Genomic DNA, 16,996 nt, shown 5'->3' on the forward strand with positions numbered 1-16,996 from the left:
GACCACCTATGAATATACCCATTATAGAAGAATGCAATGACCTGCAGATTTTATAGTATTTGGTTAGAGAGTCCTGCAAACAGAAGAGGTTATTATTCATTAAAGTAGTAATAATTCAGTGGTTTAAGCCAGAGATTCTCAAACTGGTCTGTGAGCTCCATTCAGGTGGTCCATGGATAGTTCCCTCTAAGATGCATGCCTGGATGGCCACACAAGAGAATGGAGGGCAACCAGAATGGAGGGAATGCCTGGATCCTGGAGAAAATGCATATGTAAGGAGAGGGTGGTGAGAAGGAGGAGGAGATATGGGATGCAGTTGCCGGGGAGAGACCCATCCCTCTCCCTCCCAGCCCCAACTCAGGGGCTGCTGTGGTCAGGGAGGAGGGCACATCCATCACATTAGAAAGTTAAGACTGATATTAAAATATGAGTTGTGTGCTTTTATTGGTATAACAAAAAAGGTTTTTTTAAAATATAGCACTTTACAACAGTTATCTAACAGTACAAACATTTGGCAAGATTAAGCGGTCCGAGACCCTCAGCAATTTTTAAAGTGGTCCATGAAAAGAAAAAAAGTTTGAGAACCACTGCTCTAATCCATAATAAAATCCTGAGTGGCCACTCAAGTTTATCCTATACCAGCATCAGAGGAGCTTTGTCTGATTTTGTCCCTTCTCCTTACAGAGGGATCAACAGGGAGCAGTAATGAGCAGCTACAGTATAAAGCATCTCCTTTACTTCAGGTTCAGTGTTGTTTCTCCTTTGCTCCAGCCTTGGGCACTGTATTGCTCTGAAAAAATGCCTTGTGGGCAGTACCATCTTGAGAACCTTCAGAGCTTCTACAGGACCACTCATGCTCCCCTGTCCTTAAACAGGTCAAGACTGCTTCAGATTGGGCGCTGTATACCTTGGGGCCAGGTATCAAAAATCATTGTGTTATACCTAGAAGGTTGTTATATCTACTCATTTGAAACCCCAGATATTTAAGTAGATCAGGAAATGTCTAGGAAGATGCGATCAGGTTTATTTCTTTATGGCTTGTGGACTCCTCTGTGCTAACCCCAGATGCTTTTGTTTTGCTTTATAACCTTTAAGCTTGACCTCAAGAAACTATTATTGATGCTTAACCATTGTAAAAAGAAGAGTACTTGTGGCACCTTAGAGACTAACTAATTTGAGCATAAGCTTTTGTGAGCTACAGCTCACTTCACTGGATGTAGTTGGTCTTTTTAAAAATCTAGCAATAGCTTAAGTTCCCAGATGTATTTTCTTCCTTGTTTTACAATTTACTTTTTTTTTTTTTTTAAACAAAATTGGATGTGTGTCCTAAGAGGTTTTTGCACATTGTTTAATTAGCTGGTGGCAACAGCTGATTTCCTTTCAGCTCTTCCAGGATGGGGAGGACTTGAGGGTACCCCACAGGAAGGAATTCCCAAATGCACCTTCCTGGATTCGATGGGGTTTTGCACTTGGGTGGTGGCAGCATCTACCAATCCAAGGTCAGAAAAAAAAAAAAAAAAAAACACACCAAAATTTTCAAGGTTACAGCTTAATACAAGGCTGGAGTGGCAAGCATTAATTTTTATAGTGTCCTTGTGGGCCCCCACCTTCTGCACTCGAAGTGCCAGACTGGGGGAAAATCAGCCTTAGTTGCAGCAGGCACTGCCATGAAGAACCTCAAAATAAGGGACTTTAACATGCCACTCACTTATTGTTCTGAAGCACTACACCAGCCAAAAGCCTTTAAAATAGAGAATGCGTGTGGGTAAAACTGTTTTTTGTAACACTATTTAGATGATGCGTGTTACTTTGCAACTGAGCGCTCATCTCAGTCCTTTGTAAGTGAATAATCCAGAAGACACCAGTTTTAAGAGGAGAACTACAGCTACATTTTTACATTAATTACCAGATCTAAATTGTGCAATTTCATCTTGTTAGGGGCAGTGCATTTTAAAAACAGTCAATAAGTATGCCCAGCATGGCCAAATTGTTGCAGCTTATACAGTTGGCAGAAGCCGTTTTGCCAAGAAGTTACTTGACCTAAACCACAATACAGAACAGACTAAGAAAGGAATTACATAACTGGTAAAGATTTGTATTTTTTTCCCCCCCCACAAACATGTACAGAGGCCTTTAGAATCTGGTCTGACAATATCCCTTCAAGGTATACCTAGGGAAGCAAAGACTGAGTCAGTTGCTTCATTAGTGTTTCTCAAAAGAAACAGTTACAACAACAAATACCATGATAACTAGGTCAAGTTTGTGTTTATTGGGATGGGAGCGGGGGGAGGAAGAGGAGACAGATCAGGCCAAGTCACTCTGGATATCTGATGGGGGGGAGGAAGGAGTTGGGGGAGGAAGAAAGGAAAGGAGAGAACCAATTCCAGCTTGAGGAGGAAAAACAGGGTCACCACAGTACACACACTTAAGCCTTTTTTTCTTTTAAGAACAAGAACAAAAACACAACCTGCTCTTGGATGTGCTGTGCTCAGATAGGGGAAATGCAGTCTGGTTCTGAACAGTCTAGAAGGCTCCCCAGTAGTGAAAGGGAGAAAAATCTGATAGCATCAGGAAGGTCACATGGGAGTGAAGGCTTTTATAGGAATAGGAACAAAAAATGATGCTGTAACTCACCTCATTCCAAGCCATTGGTTCAGTTCTGAATAGAGAGCTCGTCAACTCAACTGAAAGCCGTTTCTTGTAATCTTGTGGTTTATCCTCAGACATTCTGAACAACACTGCAGCTGCATATGTTGCTATTGAAAGGAAGCAATAGATTTTGGTACAGCCCTTGCCATTTCAATGATTAAGCTTTCTTATTTTTCTTCACTTACCAACACCTTCATTTCTAGAGTGAAGCAGTTCTGTTAGAGGAGCAGTAGCTCCCTCAGCTTCAATGGCTTCAGCTGCCTCCTTATCTTGAGCCAGTTCACAGAGTACTCCTGCAGCTACTCTCTGGATATTCTCAATGGGAGAATACAGCAACTATAACCACACAAGAATGTGAGCATAAGTGTTTGGGCTTTGATAAACATGCCATTTTAAGGACAGCTACAGAATACAGGCTAGAGATTACTTTAGTGCTACTAAACAAAGGGGGTCTAACCAATTTGTAAGCCATCCTCCTTTCCCCAGCAATAAGTAGCTAGCTTAATATCAATATTGAGCTAAATCTTGACAAGGATGAGGTGCAAGCTGCCTTTAGCAGACTGCAAGAGGGCAAGTTCCAGAGCCAAAGTTCACTTCAAGGAGGTGAGCCAGGTAACAGAACAAAATGAGTATTCTGGCAGAACACAGCCACCATGCCACCCTAATAGAAGCCCTCAGGACGTATTTGGTTCCCTGTTAAGGAAATGATCCCAGCACTCCTGACTAGTCACACAGGCAATTGATCTGGGCTCATCAGTATAATGCTGAATTGATGGGCCAGATACAACAACATTAAAAGTTCATGTCCTAAGGCTTTTTTCATGCCAGGAAGACAGCTCTCAAAAGTTATCACTTACCTGCACAAATAGTGGAATGGTATTTAGACCCCTGATTACAATTCGATTGTGAACATCTCGTGCAAGGATATGAAGGGCTCCAGTACAGCCTTCAACTATCTCCTCCATACGCACACCCTCCTATATAGGGAAATATACATAAAGGCTAGTACTGTACTTTTAAGAGGTGGAAGATTTTAAACTGTTAGGATTTGAGTTTGTTGTAGCGTTGTCATCTAACGAGGGCCATCTGGGCCTCAACAAGTTTGAGTATGCTTTCGTTTAGTTTGTTGCACTGGCAGGTGCTACGACAACTCCTCTCTCCAGACTGAGAGTTAATTTCCGCACTTAATGCGGTCTGTGGTCTATCTATTGGTTACAGCAGGCTTACTGGTGTGAGCTCACCAGGCTACTTGACTTGTGCATTAATTCCCCTATCTTGGGAGACAGGGACAGAGGGCCAGGGGAAGAGGAGAGGCATATACAGATCTTCTGTAACTTGAAGATTCTCTGACCACTAGAAGTGTTTAGTGCGCACTCAAGTTCATATTCTGGTCAGTGATGTTATTCAACATTTCAGATTCATTTTGGTGCATGATGTGTGTGCATAGTTCTGGTAAGACAAGATTGTTGAGTAGCAGGTGATGTCCCTACCTCTGGTTTGTTGGAAAAAAAACTCTACTCTTCCCCCGATTAGGAAACAGGTGCACTGTCTACACTTAATAACCTTACACTAATTCATTTACTGAGCAAGAGATTCTTAAACAGGCTCTCCCAGACTCCCCAGGGATCCTCAGCTTTAGGGGAGACTCTGGACAAGGGGTGCAAGAGTGTATACATGACTTATCCAGATCCATCCAAAATGCTAGTTGGACTGCAGAAAGTAGGTGCTTGTTACAGACAAATTCATACTGAATTAATCTTAACATTTACAGCAAGTCATTTTAAGGTTGTAGAAAACCCCATTTTCTGCTATGCTTAGACATATAAGTAGTATGCCTTGACTTCCAAGAGGAAAACATCCTGCAACAGTGTCTTGTTTCGCCACTACCTCTTAGTAACGTACCACAAACTGCTGTTGTGTTCCACCCATAGATGTGCGACGCTGGGTATCCTGATGTGCTCTAACCAGCAACTGAACTAGCCTTGGAATGGCACCTTGTTCACGCAGGGGGGCATGATTGGCTGGACAGAGAGCAAGATTGCGGATCAGGCCAACAGTAGCCTGCAATTGGGAAGAAAAAAAAAAATTAAGAATCTACAGCAGTGAGTCTTAATTCTGATGTTGTAGCAAGCAAATCCTTGCAAGAGCTATTTTCAAGTTGTTTAATGCCTTGTCTACATTGCCACTTTCAACACTGAAACTTACTTTGTTTAGCAGGGTGTTAAAAAGCACCCCTGAGCGATGCAAGTTTCAGCGCTGTAAAGTGGCAGCGTAGACAGTGCTCCAGCACTGGGAGTCACATTCCCAGTCCTGGCATCTATTCCCTTAACGGAGGTGGTTCTATTACAGTGCTGGGAGAGCTCTTTAATGTCAGTGTTTAGACATACCCTACGGTTAGTCTTCCCACCCATCCTAGATATGGGTGACCTGGATGTTCTCCTGTAGCTGAACTTGAAGACAAGGTTCAAAGCAATCTCAAAACTCAAGTGTTGAATACACCACATTCTACTAATACATTGTTCACTTCACTAAACATGTTGCTACAGATGCAACAAGTGCCATCTTAAATTTATATGTTTACCTTGATCAGGGGCCAGTGAGATGGTGGGTGTAAGAGTTTAACCACCACTGGAAGTCCATAGTGAAGACGTACTGCATTTTGTGCCATCTCAGCTTCCTGATGTCTACTAGTGAGGTGACGAAGTGCACAGATAGCAGGTTCTGTGATGTCTTCCCGGTCACCAGCCCGAAGAACAGTGCGCACAAGAGCCTCAATACCACCAACTTGGCATACCATCATCTTGTTCTTATAGTTGTTGCAGGTAAGGTTAGAAAGGATGCCAGCTGCACAGGTTACAACATTGATATCATCTGACCCTAGAAGCTGAACAAGTGTTCCTAGAAGGCCTTCCATGCCCTCCTGTAGAGAGGGAAAGAAAGTGTTGTAAACTACCACCAACCACCACTAGTGTTGCTTTTGCTCTTGATCCCTAGCTGAACCACTTACCTGCTTAGTTGCAGCATCTGAAAGATTTCTGAGAGTCCAAAGACAATTCTGAACAAGACGTTGGCTTGGATCTGTAAGGTGGAGTCCCAAAGCCTGCATCCCACCTAGAACAAGATGCAAGTTAACTCTTCAGTGTTAAGCCTACAGCCTTTCAGAGGCAGTAGTTCTGTATATCCTGATCTTGCAAAGGGCTGAGTGCCTTCATGAGATGGAGAGCACCTTCAAATCCACCTGAACTTAAGAGGTAATGGAAGGCACTCCGTACTTTGCAAGATATCTCCAGCGTCGTCACCATAATGAAGACTTCTATACTGCAACGGTGAAGAGTTTTTGCCACACAAAAGTCTTACGTCTCATTAAACAGTGTCCATACACTTAACTATGAGTCTTCAGCCACTTTAATTCTGGCAGACGAATTAACTCCTAGCATATAGTAAGTTATTATGGACTACTCAGTCATTTATTGTAGGACACTTGTCTTGCAACTGTGGGGAAATCAAAGCTATAGTGGGGTTTACTCATATTCAGCTATGTTGGTGGCCCTACAAGAGCTACATCTCTAATCTAAGCTACTAATTTCTAAGGAGAGAGAGAGAGGTATTTTACACTTTTAGTTTGTGTAAATCTTTCCATAACATCAATTCAGATCCTTGTGGGATGGCATGTATTGGTACTAGAGTACAATACACACATGCAGCCATTAGCATGGATACAGCTAATCTGGACACTTACCAGCTTCAACAATAGCAGGTTTGTTACTAGAGCAGACTGAGAGCACCTTTAGCACTCTACTTGTGGTCCATAGTAGCTTCTCATATGTATAGGTCCTCATTATGTTTACTAGAGCCTGGGGTCCACCACTGGCCAGAATAATCAACTGCAAAGGAAGTTTTATTTAGAGGTTAAGATGAAAGTTATGAAACCCAGTCTTTCCACGGTTATTCATTCAGTCTACACATGCATGGGCAATACCCTGGATGGATAATGGCCATTCAATGGCCTCTAAGTGTTTGTTTCCTATACTCTAGGAGACAATGTTTGGCACCCTTGCTGAAGCAAATCTTTTCACCTCTAGTTGTGGTTAGTCCCTACATGTGAAGGGAGAAGGTTCTTGATAAGTATCCGCCATAATGACACTAGTGTCATATCTGTCTGACAGCACAGAGACTGACCGTTAATAGTGAATCTGCTCACAAAAAAGTTGGATGCATTCATTTACCTTGCTTTCTTGATTGCCATAAGCTAAAATCTGAAGGCAATCTGTTGTGATGGCCAAGAATTTAACATTTGTCTTGTTGAGCAAGGCAACCATTTTCTGCAGCCCACCAGCTAGACGGACAGCCATTTTGGCACCTTCCTGATGCAACAGGAGGTTGTGCAGAGTAGTTATAGCATAGAACAGCACGGAGTCCACTGGGGAACTAAAAAAAAAAAACACAGAACAAAGGAAGTAAGTGAGCACCTACACCTATCAGTATTAAATACAGGTAAGTGTTGCAATGGTAGTCCACATACCCAAGCATTTTAACTAGAGCAGGAATGCCTCCCGATTTGAAGATGGCCAACAATCCTTCACGGTGATGTGAGAGGTTGTGTAGTGTACCTGCAGTGCAACGAGCTGTTTCCACATCATTTGTATTTTGCATGGTACGCACAATAGCAGATACCATTTGAGGAGAGCGCATGATAGCATGGCGGGAGGCTTCCTTTTTGGACAACTGATGAACCATAACCGCAGCCTTGTTCACCACCACCTATATAAAGTATGAAGCAAGCTTTTAGTTTTAGCTAGTCATTTTAATGACACCCTGCAAATCGGCTACATTAACCTAGAGCCTACACATGTACCTGGTCCTCATCATTCAACAATTTGGTCAGTTCTGGGATGGCACGAGTTGCAAGTTCTGCATCATCTTGATAATTTATCAAGTTAACAACAGCATGTTTTAACATCTGGGATGGCTCAGCCAGGCGCTGCACGTTAGTTGGATGAGCGGCATCAAACTGTGTGGAAGGGATCTGCATGCCTTCATCCAGTGTTTCAGGGAACATAGCTGCACGCACTCTCTGTGCTCTAGTCATTGCATATTGTCCATCAATGTCTGAAACAGAGGTAATAGACTTTGCTTAAGACTGGACAGATAACTAGAACAGAAAGAGTAGGAAGTCTAACAAGACAAGGGACACCAATTAGTATTTAAATTTGTAGAATTAAGCAATCTTGACTTTACTAGATGAGTGTCAGTTTGCAAGTCATTCAAACAATTTAATACAACAGAATGGAAATTTTCCTTACCAGCTACTTGTTCCTGGGTAAAGGACTGAGAGAACCCCTGTTCCCACTCATACAAAACTTGGGTGGTATCAACATCATCCTCTTCAGGATTCCCCTTGCCACTCAGAGAAGGAGCTGTTGTTGTGGCACCAGAGTGGATACCAGAGTCAAGATAGGATTGCTGCTGCCAGTGGCTGACTGCTGCTTTTCTATCGGGCTCCATTGCCATATCCAATTCCATCAAGTCAGCTGCAAGAAATCAGTGTTGAATATATAGACCACTTGTTTATTAGGCAAATTTTAGTCATAAGAAGATGCAGCATGAAATGTTACAACTTTGTATTTAATTTGGAAAGAGCGGAGACAGTTGCTTCAGACTATGAGGTTTTAACTTTATGCCAGTTCAGTTAGCTCGAGACCCAAGCAGAACATTAAGCAGAAACAGGCAACCCCAACAGAACTGGGCAATAGAACTCCTGGTGGTGCATCCAGGACATATAGGGATTAATTCACCAGTCTTATGCCTTTTTTTTTCAGGGGGGTGGGGGGGGAGGAGGAAGAAGGAGGGACCTTGTTAGCACTTCTTGACTGAGAAGAATGCATGTCTACAGGTTTATGTTCTTCCTAAAGAGCAGTTTTCCATGCATGAAATATTTAGCAGTAGATGGAACAGTTAGACAGCCCCAGAGGGATTAAATGGGAAGAAAAAAAAAAAAGTTAAAAGCTTAAGAAGCCCCCGCAATATCTGTCAGAGCCAAGCAAAGTTCAGTCTGTTAGATATACCTTGGGTTGCCATGTTCCTTGCTGGGCTCCCAGAACTATAGCCTGCAGAACTTCAGAGACCTTAACCAGAAAAAAAACAACACAAAACAAAACAACAAAACAAAAAAAGTCAAGAACTAGGAACTTGCTAGCTTTGGTTAGTTTCCAGTAAGAGAAAGTAGTTCAAGTTATGGGATCAGCCTAGCATGTTAATGCTGTATCTCAGTCTACACGCAGTGGTTCTCAAACTTTTGTAGTGGTGACCCCTTCAAGCAAGGCAAGCCGAAGTGTGACCCCGCCCCCCCATAACTTTTAAAAAAAAAAAAAAAAAATTAACACTACTATAAATGCTGGAGGTGAAATGGGCTTTGAGGTGGAGGCTGACAGCTCACAACCCCCTGAGGGGTCCCAACCCCCAGTTTGAGAACGTACAGGTTAGGAGACACATCAAGCCTGTATACAATGCAGCCAATTACTCATTAGCAATCCCTCTCATCTAGGAACGGTAACATCAGGGAATACACATCCAGGCTTTTGCTGGCAGTCTCAAAACATTTACTTTCTTAAAAATCCAAGAGGAAAAGCATGGAGGACAGACAGCATTGAAACCATTTTCTGCATTTCTCTATTCCTCAGCTATAAACTGGAACCAGATTAACATCATGCTGGGGGGGGGGCTGGGAAGTACTTGGACACCTTTCCAGCTCTGATCCTAGAGCCACTATGTGAGCCTTAACCCCTGATAAGGCTACACACCTGGAAAATGCATAGACCCACTGTAAGCCATCATTATGCAAGGCTACCAGTGGCCCACTGGCCATCCTCCCCTGCCATTCCATGGGTGGAGAGAAGCCATTAACTGCATCACTAGGCCACCCAGAGACTTCCCCACTCCAGAATCCTCAACTGATCATTTAAACCAAGTCCAAGCCTACTTTGTGCCACTGGAGTAGCACACAGATTTATGATTTATACTGCTCACTCCCCACCTCAATTTGGTTTGCTGTGAAAACAAGTTTGATAATAGACAAGAAATTTGCATGAAAATTAAATGCTGAAGAATCACAAACTGATGTTTAAATTCTCATTTTGAAGTTAGTCAAGACAATTCTTGACCTAGACCCCATAAATTCTAACAAGGCTTGAAACATTAAGCCCACCTATTCCCAAGGTCAAGAAGGGAGCGTTGACTGAAGATGAACTAGACACGCAGGTAAAGTACTCACTAGTTGAGTTTGGCATGGTAAAAATTTATGTAATATCTGCTTGTACTGCTCCATAATCCCCATTCCCCAGTTTAAAATTAGATTAGCTTCCCCACTCGACAGGCAGCCACCTATTCCTGAAGTGTACACAAACTTATTAGGTGGTCAATAACTGAATTCCTTCCCCCTTCCCCCCCAGAGAGCTTATTCATATGGGTAAAGCTACTTAGAACACTTCAGTTTGCCACAAGAGATAGGGCTGTCATTTCTCCTTAATATTAGAGGAGAATATTTCACTCTTCAATTTGGACCACTGTCCAATAGTGAAAGATTAAAGCATAGCCAGACCTATTAATCCTAAATTCAGTTTAAAAAAAAAGTTAAGTCCACTCAGCCAGTTTTTGGCTAAAAAAAGATCTTACATTATATAAGTGAGGAAACCTTACATATGACCTCCTTTTATACTAGTAAAAAAAAAAACCACACACACGTAGATTAGCTCTTAAGGAGCTGGTTACCAAAAAGTGATTACACTGAACACAGCACCAACTTTTCAAAAGAGCAATGCAATTCACAGGAACCATAAATGGTAGCCTACACCACAGGTTCTGAACCTCTCTTTGAGACCCCCCTTCCAACATGCTATAGAACTCCACAGCCCACCTGTGGAGTTCAACAACTGCTTTTCTGCATATAAAAGCCAGGGCCTGCACTGGGGAGTAGCAAGCAGGGCAACTGCCTGGGGCCCCATGCCAGAGGGGCCCCAGGGCATCTAAGCTGCTCAGGCTTTGGCTTCAGCCCCATGTGGTGGAGCTCAAGGCCTCAGCCCCATGTGGTGGAGCTTCAGCTTTCTAACCTGGGCCCCAGCGAGTCTAATGCTGGGGCACTGCTCGGTGGGCCCCCTCAGACCTGCTTGTGGCCCCCCAGACCCCTGGTTGAGAGCTACTCCTAAATTATTCAAAAAACTTCACTGGCTCCTGGAATTCCACCCTATTAACCTTGATGCAAGTAGACCATGTTTAGAACTTAATTTTAATACACACTCTTGAAAGCATTTTGCTTTAAAATATTCATTACTGCTAAGCACCGTGTGATTTATTTATGCCATTGGAGATACCTACATGAGCACTAAACCACCATACATTTTTCTTTCCTCTGATCAACTGCTACCTCTGTTTTGCCTTTGGTGTGAAGATTGTATTTTAAAACTTCCCTGGACAACTGTTGCTAAAGTATTTTACAAAGATTGAATAAAGCTGAAGTTCCTTCAAGTGCATGCAAGAAAGCACCCACAAAAAGGAAGCTTCACAGCCTCTGCCTTCTGCCAGATCCCCCAGCCAAAGTAAAGCTTCTCTTACAGGAAGTCTACTGTTCTGATGTTGCATGGCATTTTGGTAGGTGTTCAGACTTATTTCCAAAAGACAAGAATAGAAACTAAAATACAAGTTAAGCCTGAATAACTAGTCCAGCAACAGTCTCATTTTCCATCTAATCAAGTTTAGTGTTGAAGCTTCAGAAATAGAAGAAGCTATATGTTAAAGTATCTGGAAAACGGACAAGCCTAATAAAATGTTTAGCATAGATCAGAGGTCTAAGTCAAACCATCTACAAGTAAACAATCAGGAAATATGTTCAAGATTTGAAAAACTGCTGACAGATGTATTTAACCAGTCACTAGTGGTCAGCAGCTGCAGCATGTTGGGCCTGTTTTATTGAGGCAACTTATTACCTCTAAGCCTTTGACTACCAGGCAATGAGTCCCTACCATTTCATTTAACTAAGGAGTTAAAGATTCAGGAAAGCAAAAGCAAGATGGGTGGCTGCAATGTAGAGTGCATGCTTATGCATGCTAGAATTTTATATTACATAAGTCTAGATAAATGTATAGTATAATTAAGTTAGTATGTATTTTGCTGATCACTTCTAAAGTTTAACTAGCTCTCATTTGTTGCAGTTAAGGCTAGTTTTCTAGATGTGCCAGCAGCAAGGTGTTCTACCCAAGATCTTTAAGTTACTTTGTTGCAGATCTGTCCCAACTTCTTCCTCCTAAATATCTTTGTATAGGGAGATAAACTAGACTAATAGGTGAAAGAATATCACATGCTTGAAATTGGTACAGAATGGCATTTCTTCTGCCAAGATCAGATAACCTGCTCAGCCCAGAACTGTCCACCCTTCATTAGTTTAAACTACAGTTAGAGGCAACAGGTCAGGCAGCAGTAAGCCCTCTGCCCCCCCAGTTCTGTTAAATTGACATGAATATTGCTGGTAGTTAGTATCTACAGCAGTTAGCATGAAGTGCTGAACTTGTTATAGAAAGACATTGTTGGCAGCGTAGGCTACCCAAACAATCCTCTGCCAATGGCCTAGTTACCACCCTGGCTTCTGCAAAGGAGTCCTTAATTAAACCTCTGGGATAGGACACAGTTCACCACCTCATGTATTGCTTTGGCATTGACTAAACTCCAGGCACTTTCCCCTGCAGAAGCCCTGAGATGCTATTGTCCATCTTTTCCTAGAATGCATATCTACAAATGCTAAGCAGCATGGTAGGAGGAAGAGGCCTCTTAAGGGCACAGCCCAGTTGAGTTATCCCTGTGGAATTGGAATGGAGAGGTAGGATACCTTGATTTTACTACATTGTGCTGTTAGGGCACTGTTGCACGAAGAGTGCTTATTAAATGGCCAAATCAGTATCATGAACTAGTTACAGAAACATGGTTTTGCTTTTTAGTATGGATAAGGCCTTAAAAGTTTGCCTCTGAGCAGTAGCATGTTGCCAGTCAGCAAGAAAGTTTTGAACTAGAAGCCCATCTTCCAAAAATCAGGATGGATTAACCTTTACTATTGAAAATCTGAAATGCATAGACATGGAACAGTGATATTTCATTTAAACAAAGCAATGGATTCTTTCCCCCTACCCTTTGTCTTGTCCATTTAGATCAGGGGTGGCCAACCTGAGCAGAAGCCAGAATTTATCAATGTACATTGCCAAAAAGTCACAGTAATACATCAGCTCCCCCCACCCACCAGCAGCCCCTGCCAATCACCACTTCCCCTTCCCTCCCGATCAGCTGTTTTGTGGTGTGCAGGAGGCTCTGATGGGGGTGGGGTGGGGGGGAAGCTAGGGCACAGCAGACTCAGGAGGAGGCAGGAAGGGGTGGAGCTTGTGGCAGAGCCAGGGGTTGAGCAGTGAGCACCCCCAGTACACTGGAAAGTTAGCACCTGTAGCTCCAGCCCCAGAGTTGGTGCTTATACAAGGGGCCACTAAGTTGGCCACCCCTGATTTAGATGAACAGCTCTGTGGCAGTTTGTAGCATCTAGCACAATGAAGCCTCATTTTTGTTTGCCCCAGGCACTACTGTAAAAAAGAATTTTTTTTTTTAAAGCAAAAGAGACAACAGCAGCTGAATTAAAGCAGAAAGTGTTATTAGTGAGCTGAGTGAAAAATTCTACATACAAAAACTAATGGTAATGTTAGTATCTAGAATTTTGACGTCCTTTTTGTACTATACCCCCTTTTAATTGTTTTGTCAAAAGTGAAGCCAGGAATTTTTACTTTTAAAAATCTGGGTTTTTAGGCATTGCTAAATTCAGAGTTGCAAACACCCAACTGATTTGAGAGACCTAAATCCCTAGGAAGAGGGCTTAAACTCCTAAATCAGTTACACACTGAAATAGCAGCAATGCCTAAACAAAATCTAGGTCTTTGTCCATCTTAACAAGACACTGAGAGTTACTGCATTTAGTGGAAGTTGAACTAGCAAGGGTGCTGACAGTTTGAGCATAAAGGTAATGAAGATCAGACCTGCAGTTTGAATAGTTAAATGCTTGAGTTTTAGCTATATCCATCCTACAGTCTAGGCAGTGATTTAGTCTTTTCTGTTTTAGTTAGTGTTCCGTTTTAGAAAAAAAAAAAACTTCAAGTCCTTGCTATCTACTAAATTGCATGATGGTTTTGCTCTATTTTGACTGCTCTACAAGACAGCCATTTCAACTATGGAAGTTCCCTCCATTCTTATGAATCCTTAATACAGCTTTACATACCACACTGCTGTTAAATAAATAGTCTTTGCTTCCAAGTTTCAGCCATACAGGACCAACATAAATGGTCTGTGACACAGCTGGCTGAACTAGTTACTGCATTCTTTATACATCCAATTCTGAAAATATTTTCTAGCAACCCGAATTGCTATGTAAAATTTAGAGGGAAGTGGCATGCATTCCTATGCTGAGTGTAGAGAATCACCACAACTGAAGCTGAACGAGTCAATCTGTTTTGAATGCTTCCACAGGTAAAGAGTTATTCCTGGTTACTTCTTCCCCTATTTTCCTCTGGTATTTTAGCGACCAGTGAATCAATCCTACAAATTGCCATTCTACATCAAGAGAGTCAGGACTGCTATGGATCCCGTTTGGACAGCAGATGCTCCCACCAGCTACTTCAAACCTAATGTCTATTCATATCAGATGCCACTGAGTACAGACATTTCACTGTTTCGTGGCAAATGAAGCTCAGCGGTATGTACAAAGTTTTAGCACTCAAAAACTTTCAACATTTCCTACTAATAGCTAGTGTCATGTTCAAGTTTAACACTAGCATACAGGCAAGCTCTTTAGTAACTCTTCCCAATAATCTTATATTCCAAGTGCTGAATATTCACAAGTTCTAGTTTTTCAAGTGTGATGTTCTGTTGGTTGTCCAAAGTAGTATGTTCCACCAGGAGTTACAGGACATTGATTCACAAACTTTTTTCAAGAAAGCCTTTGATTAACATTAGGGTGATGAGACTTCAGTTTCATTTATTTCTTTGATGAGACTATTTCTCAGTCTGAGCAATGAAAGGACCAGTCAGTTTTACTTTGTGACTACAGGAGACATATGCATACCATTCTCACACTACAGGGTTTCCTAGGATGTACCACACCTTGAAAGCTCTAAGCTCTCTTGCCCTTGTGCAATATCCCTGTTTATATTCCATGTAAGCAATTCCTTTAGTCTAGAGTATTCAGTGTACTTCTAGCTGTCCTTAATACCACGTAATGTGTAAAGGCATTTTTAAGCTTACCAAAAAAAAAAAAGTTTTGATCAGAAAGTAGTACAGGAGTGGGTAAACTATGGCCTGTAGGCCAGATCTGGCCTGCCAACTGTTTTAAGCCGGCCCTCGAACTCCCACTGGGGAGTGGAGTCTGGGGCTTGCCCTGCTCAGGGTCAGGGTCACTCCATTCAGCTCCTGGAAGCTGTGGCATGGTGCCACCACCCCACCCCACAGCACTCCAGCCTGGGAGTAGGGTTGGGGGCTGCTCCACATGGCTCCCAGAAGCAGTGGCACAGCCCCCCCTCCAGTGCTCCAATAGGAGCTACAGGGGCAGTGCCTGCAGACACGACAGTGTGCAGAACCACCTGCCCATGCCTCCGCATAGAAGGAACATGCTGCTGCTTCTGGGAGCTGCTGGAGGTAAGTGCCATCCAGAGCCTGCACCCCTGAGCCTCTCCCCATGCCCTAACCCCCTTGCCCCAGCCCTGATCCCCTTCCTGCCCTCTGAACCCCTTGATCCTAGCCTGGAGCACCCTCCTGCACCCCAAACCCCTCATCCCTAGCTCCACTCCAGAGCCACACCCCAACCCCTGGGCCCAGCCCTGAGGACCCTCCTGCACCCCAAAGCCTGCACTCCCAGCTGGAGCTCTCACCCCCTGCACCCTACTCCCCAGCCTGGAGTCCCCTCCCACACTCTGAACTCCTCATTTCTGGCCCCACCATGGAGCCTGCACCCCCAACCAGAGCCCTCACTCCCTCCTGCACCCCAACCCCTGATCTATACTATGGACAAGGCTCCTGCAGCTGGGCTTGTTCTACTGCTGTTCTAAATAGTCTTGCTTTCTGGCAGTCTTAATTAAATAGTTAAGGATGTGGCAGCCAGATAAGCCCTTTATTTTGGGACAGTATGAGTCAGTGGTAAGTCTTGGGACTTAGTTTATTAAGGCAAAATACTAACCCCTTTCTCAGCCAATAAGGGATCACACCTTTCTTTTGTATTGGAGAAATATCAACTCAGACACTTCTGAGCATAATATTAATTATTTCCAGTTGGTGCGTACTTGGGTCCTGTAACAGTAATACACATCTACAGAACTCAAAATCATCAAAGAGCAGCAGGGCGTTCCCTGATAAATAGGGAAAATGGGAGTTGCAAAACCAACAGTTCCAACCATATTTAATCTTTCATTCAAAAAGTGGCGAGCCCTTATGGTTGCAAGGAGGGCACTCTAAATAGAGCTGCTCTGGTGCCTTGAGGCAGGCAGGCAGCCAGCACCAGCACTACTCACTACTTTGCTTGCAGCAGCAGCACGAAACAAGGTCAGTCAGTATCACCGCAGTTGCTCAACCATCTAAGCAGTGAAGGCAAATAACTGGGTCCTTCTTGGTGGAAGGGCCCCCCAAAAAAACAAAAAACCCCTCAACTTCAGAGCAGGAAGGAGGCTCTGGAAACAGAAGAAACCAAGCTTCCCATAAATGGAGGTGGAAGATCTTATCCAGAGACTGATCCAAAAATGGAACCCCAAGTAGGATCTAGGGACTGCTTTCTGGTGGCGGTTGATCTCTTCTCCTGCAGTCAGAAAACTGATCAACTAGAAACATGTCAGTGACCCACCATTATTCAGTGTATTGCATTTTTTGGGTGTGTGGTTGATTTATACAGGGGGAATAAAGCCTTGGTAGTTGTAATTCATGGTAAGTAGGCTTAGTTCTGCTAATTCCCATCTAAGTTGCGTTGTCTTCCTAAATGCAACTTCACTGACAAAGTGCTGTTGACTGGTCAACATGAGGCTACATCTTACTTTGTGTATTAGTGGCGTTGCCTCTCACTAGCTAGAAAGAACTGAAATCAAGGGACACTCATATCAAACTGTCAAAACCCTTACATTTGTAAAAAGGTTTTCCAAAGTCCTAAAGCCAATAGACTTGTTCCCAAGTATGCTGTACTGCAGCTGGGAGTGAGCCTCCAAGCATGGGCAGATGTCATGCTCGCTCTGCTCAAGCGAGCATGCTAAAGTAGTAGTAGTGTGGAGGTTGCCTAGATCCAGGAGACTGGGTG

At 43.2% G+C, this 16,996-nt stretch overlaps 1 protein-coding gene across 3 annotated transcripts in view; it reads right to left on the bottom strand.

Moving 5' to 3' along the window:
* Positions 1-16,996, bottom strand: part of CTNNB1 (catenin beta 1) — a 32,440-nt gene that overhangs the window by 2,684 nt on the left and 12,760 nt on the right. For 2 of the 3 annotated variants that reach the window (XM_037890227.2, XM_043540769.1), the window contains exons 2-13: positions 8,715-8,774; positions 7,953-8,180; positions 7,505-7,758; positions 7,172-7,410; positions 6,876-7,077; positions 6,389-6,533; positions 5,657-5,760; positions 5,231-5,569; positions 4,552-4,710; positions 3,507-3,626; positions 2,835-2,985; positions 2,635-2,756 (exon numbers count right to left, since the gene is read on the bottom strand). In XM_037890227.2, coding sequence (XP_037746155.1) covers positions 2,635-2,756; positions 2,835-2,985; positions 3,507-3,626; positions 4,552-4,710; positions 5,231-5,569; positions 5,657-5,760; positions 6,389-6,533; positions 6,876-7,077; positions 7,172-7,410; positions 7,505-7,758; positions 7,953-8,180; positions 8,715-8,727 — 2,076 coding nt within the window. In that variant the 5' untranslated portion in view covers positions 8,728-8,774. The remainder of the gene's footprint in view (positions 1-2,634; positions 2,757-2,834; positions 2,986-3,506; positions 3,627-4,551; positions 4,711-5,230; positions 5,570-5,656; positions 5,761-6,388; positions 6,534-6,875; positions 7,078-7,171; positions 7,411-7,504; positions 7,759-7,952; positions 8,181-8,714; positions 8,775-16,996) is intronic. The other variant, XM_043540770.1, reaches the window with a different exon arrangement.

Source organism: Chelonia mydas, chromosome 2 (genome assembly GCF_015237465.2).
Source record: "Chelonia mydas isolate rCheMyd1 chromosome 2, rCheMyd1.pri.v2, whole genome shotgun sequence".
In the NCBI taxonomy this organism is placed as follows: Eukaryota; Metazoa; Chordata; order Testudines; family Cheloniidae; genus Chelonia; species Chelonia mydas.